The following is a 9,601-nucleotide window of genomic DNA, read 5'->3' as shown; positions in this document are numbered from 1 at the left end:
GAACTTGCAGAGCAAGTTTTGAACTCTGATTGAGTTGATAACTCTGAACGAGTTTTAGAAGAACTTGCAAAGCAAGTTTTGAACTCTGACCGAGTTGATAACTCTGTACGAGTTTGAACTCTTGAAAAAGAGTTGATTTGAACCGAAAGTCGGTTATAAGCCAAGGCCGAATAATTTCAAAGGCTTCAATAAAAGCCATCCAAAATGATTCAAGAGCTCCTTCAAGTCGCTGATCTCCAAAGCTCTCTGTTGCTGCAGAAAGCTCAAAGATGCCCGATCTCCATGATAGGGTAGTGATCCCCTAAAATCTTGGGGAGAAAACGGTTCTGGAACCGTTCAAATCGTGCTTGAACGAGTTAAACGCTGAAAACAGCGTTCTGGGCTCGAACTGTGCGTTTCTGGACCTGAAACGCACAGTTGAGGTTGAAAAACGCACAGCTGGGGCTGAAAACGCACAGCTGGAGCTGAAAAACGCACAGCTGGGCTGAAAACGCACAGTTGAGGCTGAAAACGCACAGCTGAGGCTGAAAACGCACAGCTGGGCCTGTAAACGCACAGTTGGCCTGTTTCAGGCTAAAAACGCACAGTTGTGCTGTTTTAAAGATTAACTCTGCGTTTCTAGATTGAAAACGCAGAGTTGAGCCTGTTTAAAGGCTGAAAACGCACAGTTGTGCTGTTTTAGCGATTAACTCTGCGTTTTGATGTTGAAAACGCAGAGTTGAGCATGTGCGCTTTGACTCTGTAATGCAGAGGCGAACCTTAGGCGGGCTTGGCGGGCTTCAGGCTAAGTCCAATGTTCTGATGAAGTCCAGTCTTGCAGACGGACCTCAGAACATAATTTGCTGCGAAGAACAGGTCATAACTTTCAAACCGTAAGTCGGAATTAGACGAATTATATATGAAAATCGGCTATCTCGACGAGACGGGGCCATCCGAACCAAGCCGGAGGCTTTGGTTCGCTTCCTCCGTTTTGCCAAATTCCTTACGGTTTGAGAGATATCTGCATTTTAATATGAAGAGACCGTCAATTTGTAGTCTCTTTTGCTAGAGCTTTGCACAGATCGTCCTCTTGTAATCTTCGTCTTGGCTCCTTGAAAATATGAGAGTCGTCAGGTTGTAACTCCCGATGTTGATTGTGAATGCTGTTGAATTGGGGCCTTCATTAGTTGTTGTGAAGGTCGTCAGATTGTAACCTTCTACGTGAAAGTCCTCAAATTGTAGCCTTCTGGAAGTCGTCAGATTATAACTTCCATCATCGGTGTTTGATGAGGGATTAACTATCTATTGTGATTTTTAGACAGCCTACAGTATGGTAACCTGATGTTGAGATCCCTTCGTTCAAATTCAAATATCTATGTCTATCCTTTTCATTCATCCCCTTATGCTGTACCCGAGATTTTTATGGTTACCTATCGGACCTTAGGCTCACCCCCATTATTTCTGTATCTATTCGCAGGTCATACAATCAGCAAGGATAAGGGGATTACAGACCCTGAATTTGAAGATTAGCTTTGGAGGAAAATCTTAGTAGGAGTTAATTTATATTCACTTTTGTAGTACTTTTGACTTATCAAACATGTACTAATGTTTGTGGCTATTATCATTATTGTAATATTTTATTGTTCTCTTTAGTTTTCTTCTATTCTGGTATTCTATGAACTCTACTGTTAACCTTGTGATCATGAGAATTACATATACATATTCAATGCTTTATTTCCCCCCTTCAGTGTATGTATACACACATACACACACACACACACACGTAAAGATTAAGCAGGTCAACCCTTCCTATTACAGACAGGTCATGCCCAAAATTTTATGTACCTCCATAAGGGGCGTTACATGTATTCTAATATATTATATATGAAAACTGCCTGTCTCGACGAGACGGAGTCAATCAGCTTGAAAGAATCCCACAATCCCATCAGTAACACCCGTTGTTGACAGGATTTCGGAATAATGACCATTTAATTTATTTTTAGTAATAAAGTTAGAGTCAATTTAGATTAGGAAACAAAATTAATTCTGATTTAATTTGGACTGATATGTTTCCTTAATTATAGAAAGTCTTTTTTAGGGTAAGATTTAGTGCTTTCTATTTCTTTATAATTCTAGTCTTATTAGGAGTCAATTTTTTTTTCTATTTAAGAAGAGCCATGTAATCATAGAATCATTAGATCGCTTTTATCAATAAAGTTCTCTTATATATTAATTCGCGGATTCGAGATTGCTTCTTCATGGATACGAAGATAGTTCTTTGTGGATTCAGAAAACACTCCTGGATGAATTCCGAGATTTCTTACTTTCATGTTACGTTACTTGATAACACAAATCACTCCATAGTTCTAAGAGGATCCTCCCTCACATGAAGGGGATGACTTTCTAAACACCACCACATCTTTTTTTATAGCTTCAAATAATAAGTTCAAGAAGCCAAAACCGCATCATTTCATTTTCCTACACATTAGTCCTCTAAACTTCCACCCTTCACATTCTTCAATATCGACTAGCCTTCCAATCCTTTCAATCTTCCTTAATTAACGCCATGCACTCCTCAGTTACGAAATTTAAGGAGAACCCTACAACTTTACAAGGGTGATAACGAGAGGGGGAGAATTCAGGGGTGAATTAGCAAATATGTAGATTTTTTATAGGGTGAATTTGCAATGAGATATATGTTGGGGGTATATATCGAAAAAGCCCTATTCTTTAACATTTTATAGGGTCCAACTATTTACACTCCCAAACAGTAACTTTGGGGGTGTAAATGGACTAAATTGCCCTTCTCTTTGTGGGTAATTAATTGCTCTGTCTTTGTGGGTAATTAATTGTTCAGTTCCATGGGTCCATCAATGCACAATTAATTGCTATCTTTTTTCGTGTCCGGTTTTTCGAATAAAAGACAGCAATCAATACACAATTAATTGCTGCTTCTCTGTTTTTTTTTCGAATTAAAATGTTGTTTAACGAATGATGTTTTTCGAAGGAGAACATCATCGCGTCAAACGACATTTTAATGATATTTTTTTTTGTTTTATTAACTAATTCCATTTTAATTGTGCGTTTTAATTGTAGGATTTGGAACTATATCGTTAATTGATTTTTTATGAAAACTATTAATGATTTTTATTTGTTAAAAATGTTTGAAGTGTTATTAAAAAAAATTAAATTTTTTTGAGAACATATATAAATGTTGGTTTAATTTTAATATAATTTGAATTTTTAAAATCGTTAATAAAATTTGTTTAAGTGTTTGAAATGTTTGAAGTGTTAGACTATAATGAAGGATAATAATAAAATTTATTAGAAAATCAAAGTATTAATCTACTCAACGAAATACATCAATTATTTTTTCGATCCTAATTAATTGTTCTTTCTTCTTGTTGTTGCTGCTCGACGTTCTCCATCTTCATTGTGGAGACGGTTAAAGTGACCGATCGAGAATGCAAATTGTGCATCTAAACCATCTGTAGATTTATCGTGATGGTCGTTTCAGTAAAATGCTATGGGTGGTACCGGATGATCCCCTGGTTTCATATGCAACTGGAAAAAAATGTACAAATATTGAAGTTATATTCTTATATAAAAAATTAAAGTTAAAATTCAACTTGTTTATATGATCGTCGACTAGTGTAATTTTCTTACCAAAATCCAATGATCATTGCTAAGATGTCCGCACACCACCTTTCGAGTTGGAGGTCCTTGTGTTTCATCTAATATCGCTGGCAGACAAGTATTTCCTCCATGTTCACTGAATGTCATGAAAACAACATTAAATGTTGTTGCAATTATGTGACCGCAATCCGGTACCGCCATCCAGTAATCATCATCCGCTGGTCCATGGTAGTGAGCAATCGATTGGATGAGATTAGTCACATTAGAACTCCTCGCACTCCTCCCACCTAAGATTCGAGCGTACAAGGCGCTTCTATTCTGTAGATCTGCTACTAAGTCTTGTCTAACTTTAACCCAATCATCTTCTGTTCCGTAAATTGCTAGAGCCACCGCTCTAAATCCACAATTTCCGTCTGCCGCTACATCTGTGCATTGATCTATGTATTTTCTAATGTAGGGCGGGAATTCTCTCTCAAATACAGAATTCTTAAAGATGAACGTGGTGCCTTTGGAAGAAGGGGTTGACATTGGAGGCCTTGAGCACGATGTATTTGGAGAAGATGGTGATACTGGTGGCCCCGTACGTTGGGATGTGCTCATTGGACTCCCCTGTGATGCAGAGATAGAAGCAACACGTCCAGGGCCCTTTACAAATGCATAGGTTGACAATGTTAAATTGAGAATAATAAATTAGTAACTAATATAAATCATAATTTTCAAATATAGAAATTCATAAGTTATGTAGTATTACCTTTTTGTTTGGAGACTTTTTAAATCCGTACTGTTTCACAACCCTCTCCCACGCCGAAGGTACACGGAGACTAGAGAGCTTTTTACCCTTGGTTTTCTTTTTAGCAGTAGGAGGTGCAGTAATATCAGGGACTTCTTCGAACAACGCCCTCCTCACTGGATTTGGTGGAGTCGGGGATCCATCCGCGGCATCATTAGGAAATATTGGAAACTGAATATCTAACTTTTTCCAATAATCATGTATTTGATCCAACGGAATGCTATACCCATTTATGATGTAGTACTGAAGCTCATGTGCGCACGGTAGACCATGAGTTCTCCTTAGGTAGCAACCACACGTTGTTGGATCCTGACCCATTTCTTGTAAAACTTGCATTTCTTTCCTTATGAGGCCGAATGCTTTAAACGTGATTGATCTGTTCAGATTAACAAACAACGTATCTCCAAGGGTGTCTGTGTTGGATTTAGTAGCGTTAACTCTCGCTACTTTCTTAATCTCACAGATTTGGCCTTCCATCACCTTGTGAAGTTTCTCCAGTACGGTATCGAATGGGTACCGACCACCATCTAAATGTCGTTTGACGCGATGATGTTCTCCTTCGACCCTGCATTACCAATTGAACTTGAATATTAATTATTAATGTTGACTACATGTAACGATTATTTAGTCACGTAAATCTCACAAGGCTTACCTATTTGTTGTGTAGCTTCCGAAGTGAAAATAATGGTCGATGTAAGCTGACAGGATTTTTTGGGAATGCGGACTAATCCATGTGTCAATGCAGTAGTTCAACAATGCTCCCCAATTCGAGTAATGTGCTGCCAGACGTCCCCATCTATCATTAAAGTCATCTATGGTCGGTGCACTTATCGCCCAATTCCAACGAAATTTAAATCCTTCTGCCGCCTCTTTTAAAAAACCAGGTTGCTGCAGTGCTCGTTGTAGCACGCATTGCTCAATGTGACGGCGACACAAATGATGCCTGGATTCCGGGAAAACATACTCGACAGCATGCATCAAGGCGTAATCTCGGTCTGTTACAATGACATTAGGTGTCACTTGGCTAACGAACAAAGTACGGATAAACTGTAACACAAACCTGCAAAATAATATAACATTAATAATTTTAAATTTAAACGTAGGACAAAATAACTGTACTAAATAATTGTCAATTGTAATTTATAACAACAAATTAACATAATAACAATATTAATGACAATACTACAATAACAATGTTAATAACAATAATAATACTATAATAAGTCCTAATTAAACAATATAATAATTTTTGTAATAGTAACAACTCCTAATAATACTATAATAAGTTCTAATTAAACAATATAACAATAAAAAAATATCAATATAATAATGTTCATAAAAATAATAACTCCTAATTAAACAATACTAATTTAATGCTCACACAAAAGGAAAAATTTATTGCACACACAAAAGGGCATTTTCGGCAATCTCACTCCCAAAGTTACTGTTTAGGAGTGGATATAGCAAACGTGCATTTTATAGTGGTCACTTTCCCTTGCTCAAAATTACCGATTCTGCCCCCGCACCATCTGCATCTCGTGCACATTATTCTATGAACCTCCTGCTCCAGCGAGAGCTTTTTAAACTAAACCCCTCACTCTCCTTCCTCCATTTGGCGGCAATCGAAACCCTAGATTTGTCCCTCGAGCTTCAGCAATGGCGTTCTGGTGGCCGCTGCTCGTCGCCGGCATCGCCTTCGCGATCTGCAAGCTCCTCTTCATGCTCATCCCTCCCAATGTCCCCTCGATCGAAGTCGATGCTTCCGATGGTACTCTTTTTCTTGATTTTTTTCGATTTTTTCAGTTTTTTGGACTGATTAGGGTTTTGCGTTTGGTTTTGATGCAGTGTTGGAGGATGGCAGCCAGACTAAGGAGAATAGCTACATTTATGTGAGTATTTTTCTCTGGGGTCTTTTTGAATGTAATTTTCCCCAAAACAGCAGGACTTAGGGTTTTTTGAGTTGCTAGTGAAGCTAGCAGTTTATTTATAGTTGCAGTTAGCGTGTCGTACTTTAAGTGAGTATTATTGGATACTGATCGTTGGAATGGTTTCTAGGGTTTCTTGCTTTGTAATTTAAAAAAAGGCACGATTTTGGGGTTCTTTTGAGTTCCTAGTTAGGATATCATACGTATAGTGTTGGCATACGTTGATTCTTAATGGTTATCTTTTATGTGGACACTTATATTTAGTGATTGGTTAGTATTTAGGGGCTTATCTAAGTAGGAAGGAAAGTAATAGTTTGCATTGATTTCTGTAGATACCGAGGAAGGGGAAGTCGGCGCAGACTGACAAGGTTCAGTGTTATGAGCCTGCCACTATGAAGTACTTGGGATATTTTCCAGCGTTGACCCCTGACGAGGTTTGCTTGTTCGATTTTACCCTTTGATCTATTTCTTGTTTAATTTTTTGAGAAATCCATCCTTACATGTGGCAAATGTTGTATTAGTGCATTACTGAATTGTTATTTTTTTAGCAGAACAGTGAGTAACGATTCTCATGTTTATAAGAATTTAACAACCGAAAACTATACAAGTACCACCATATAGAAAAGTAGCGGTAGCTAACTTGAGTCAATACAGAAGAAACAATTAAAAAAAACATAAAATGACCAATTGAAAGGACTGGACATTATAATTAAAGTTTTTTTCTGAACTATCAAAGAGAAAGAGCTTCCTGTTGTCTCAAATCTTATAGCTTTTGGATATCCGAGTGCATCGGGCAGGTAAGTCATCAAGTAGCTTTCCTGAGCAGGTTTAGGATCACATGGATTAGACCACTGAAAAAAATTCTGAATTGGTTTTCTGGAGTTATAATGCCCAGTGACTTCTAAAAGCTCCTAACTGTTGGAGTTAAGATCTAATCAAGCATTGCATGCAACATAGATCGTTTAACATTGTGGTAAAGTTGCAGTGGTTAAAAATGAGGTAAATGATGGTAATCACAGTTGTCCTGCAGGTAAAATTCACTCACTTATTTCAGTTTGTTCTCATAGACTCGTGTCTTTTTTTGCTCTTTGAGCCTTATTTCAATTGTCAATTTCCTGTTGCAGGAATATGTCTCTTAGATAAAGAATTCACGTAAAAAGTCATTCCCTTGAAAAGAAAAGATCTACAGTGGAAAGAAAAAGCAACTTTTTGGAGTCTGAAGTTCTATGTTCAATTTTCAAAACAATTTGTTTTTCTTCTTTCAGGAAACTAGATTCAGTAGTTGGAAAGTAACTCCAAACTCCTGTTTTCCTTAAATCTGTATTCTTTCTGTAGGCCATGATTCAAGGAAATTGCTTATGATCTCTGGATAAGATAGAACTTGGAAGCTTAGTTATTTTAACAATTTTCAGTATGTTATTGGCTACTGATTCTGGACACTCAGAACTTTCGCTAGTCACTTCACTAGTTAAGTATATTTCTCGGTGTAGTTAATCATTAGCATATACTTTAATTCCTTCCAACCAAGTTCTCTTAGATCTATCTCTAGTCTTATTTGTCTCATTAACTGAAATCTTTCCATTTCAGTTAGGTGCATTTAGTTGGCCTCCATTGCACATTGTTAAACCATCTCTATTGATTCTCTCTTATTTATCCTCAACATGAGCAAACTCTAACCTCCTATTATGCACTCAGTCCTTATCCTAGCTCTTCGTGCGTATTTACACGTCCATCATAACATTCTTATTTCTATTACTCTCATTTCTCACGCATGTTGTTTGTTAATTGCCCAATATTATGGTTCTGAAAACATCATCATATGTTAAATTCTTTTATTTTAAGCTTACTAAAAAAACTATCTCTTGCTTTTAACAGTTGTCTCTTCACTTGTGTTATAATTAACCGTTAGAGGTTTGCTAGTCCTGAGCTTCAAAGAGTTTCTACCCTATTGTTTTCCCCCTCTTTCTCAACATGACCACCCATCAGCATCACCAAACAAATGCACTTAAAACAAATTTGCCACTTGCTACCTTCCTTTAGTGTATGTGGATTGTATTTCTTGTAAATGATTGCAAAAAAATGTTCTGTGTCACTTTCAAGTTTTATTGATTCAGATTTTTTTATTTCTTTTTTTTTTGATTCAGATAATGATTGAGTGTACTTTCGAAGTGTCACCTCTACTGATGGGTACTGATTCAATGATTTTATCAGGTCAAGGAGCATGTGGCACAGGCTAGGAAGGCACAAAAAACATGGGCAAAGAGTAGCTTCCGTCAAAGGCGCCAATTTTTGCGAATACTTCTTAAGTATATAATAGAACATCAAGAGCTTATATGCGAGTAAGTGCTATATCTTTGTTTTATGAATTATTTTTTCTCATTTTGGAACTTGAAGACACACATTGCTACTCTTCATATGGAGATTTGAATTTTGTAACTGATATTATTTTCATGAGGCAATAAGTTTTATATATGTCTTACCTAGTTTATAATGATTTTCATTCTCCTACAACCAAGTATATCATTTTCTAATATCGATGCCATATATTGATACTGAATTTTGCTGGGTTGGGCCTTTCATCCAAAAGAACATTTTTTTCTTCTATTCTTACCATTATTTATCTGCTGTAGAATATCATCCCGGGACACTGGAAAGACAATGGTTGATGCTTCTCTGGGAGAAATAATGACTACTTGCGAGAAGATTACTTGGCTTCTGGATGAAGGCGAAAAGTGGTTAAAGCCTGAATACAGGTATCTGTGATATCTTCCTCTCTATTGCATTTAAATTTTATTTATCATCAATCTTGTTTATCCTGTTTGGCAATCATAGACATGCCGTGATATATGTCCACTCTGTATATACTCTAAGTTATGATCCAACCATCTTAGGGATTCCCTTTTTCCTCCCTTTTCTTCTTCAGTTTTTTGGTGAAACTTTAACTGAATTTTCATAATTGATGCAGAGGGCTCATTTAAAAGTTACAGCTTATGATGACTAATTGACTGATTGATCAATGCTTTCATGCACCTTTCTCAATATATAGTTCGGTGTGATGGAATTTTTTGGGGGGGTTGGGGGGGATTTCTTTGCCTTATTATGATGTTTATTGTGATTTTAATTGTAGATTATTGGAAAAGAATGCCAACGCTAACACTAATATACGAAAATAGCACTTGCATGTTGCATCCACATAAATATTCATCTTCCAAATAACGTAAGATTATTGAGCGGTGGCAGATAGCTGCAATAGAACTGCAAACTAGTGTTC

The 9,601-nt window shown here is 36.9% G+C and overlaps 2 protein-coding genes across 2 annotated transcripts in view; one reads left to right on the top strand and one right to left on the bottom strand.

The window, feature by feature from the left end:
* LOC109840035 (PKS-NRPS hybrid synthetase CHGG_01239-like) lies at positions 3,493–5,940 on the bottom strand. Its single transcript, XM_020408534.1, has 5 exons — positions 5,915–5,940; positions 5,058–5,465; positions 4,367–4,970; positions 3,646–4,260; positions 3,493–3,543 (listed from the first exon to the last, which is right to left on the bottom strand). Exons 1-5 carry the CDS (start codon positions 5,938–5,940, stop codon positions 3,493–3,495), a joined length of 1,704 nt encoding a protein of 567 aa, XP_020264123.1.
* The window catches only part of LOC109840712 (aldehyde dehydrogenase 22A1), an 8,255-nt gene continuing 4,593 nt past the window's right edge, over positions 5,940–9,601 (top strand). The window contains exons 1-5 of the mRNA XM_020409455.1: positions 5,940–6,173; positions 6,251–6,294; positions 6,663–6,764; positions 8,542–8,669; positions 8,961–9,083. Coding sequence (XP_020265044.1) covers positions 6,062–6,173; positions 6,251–6,294; positions 6,663–6,764; positions 8,542–8,669; positions 8,961–9,083 — 509 coding nt within the window. The 5' untranslated portion in view covers positions 5,940–6,061. The remainder of the gene's footprint in view (positions 6,174–6,250; positions 6,295–6,662; positions 6,765–8,541; positions 8,670–8,960; positions 9,084–9,601) is intronic.

The sequence above is a fragment of the Asparagus officinalis genome, chromosome 5, assembly GCF_001876935.1.
Source record: "Asparagus officinalis chromosome 5, Aspof.V1, whole genome shotgun sequence".
NCBI classification, from domain to species: Eukaryota; Viridiplantae; Streptophyta; class Magnoliopsida; order Asparagales; family Asparagaceae; genus Asparagus; species Asparagus officinalis.
The sequence above is the reverse complement of the archived record's forward strand: the minus strand, read 5'-3'. Positions and strand labels throughout refer to the sequence as shown.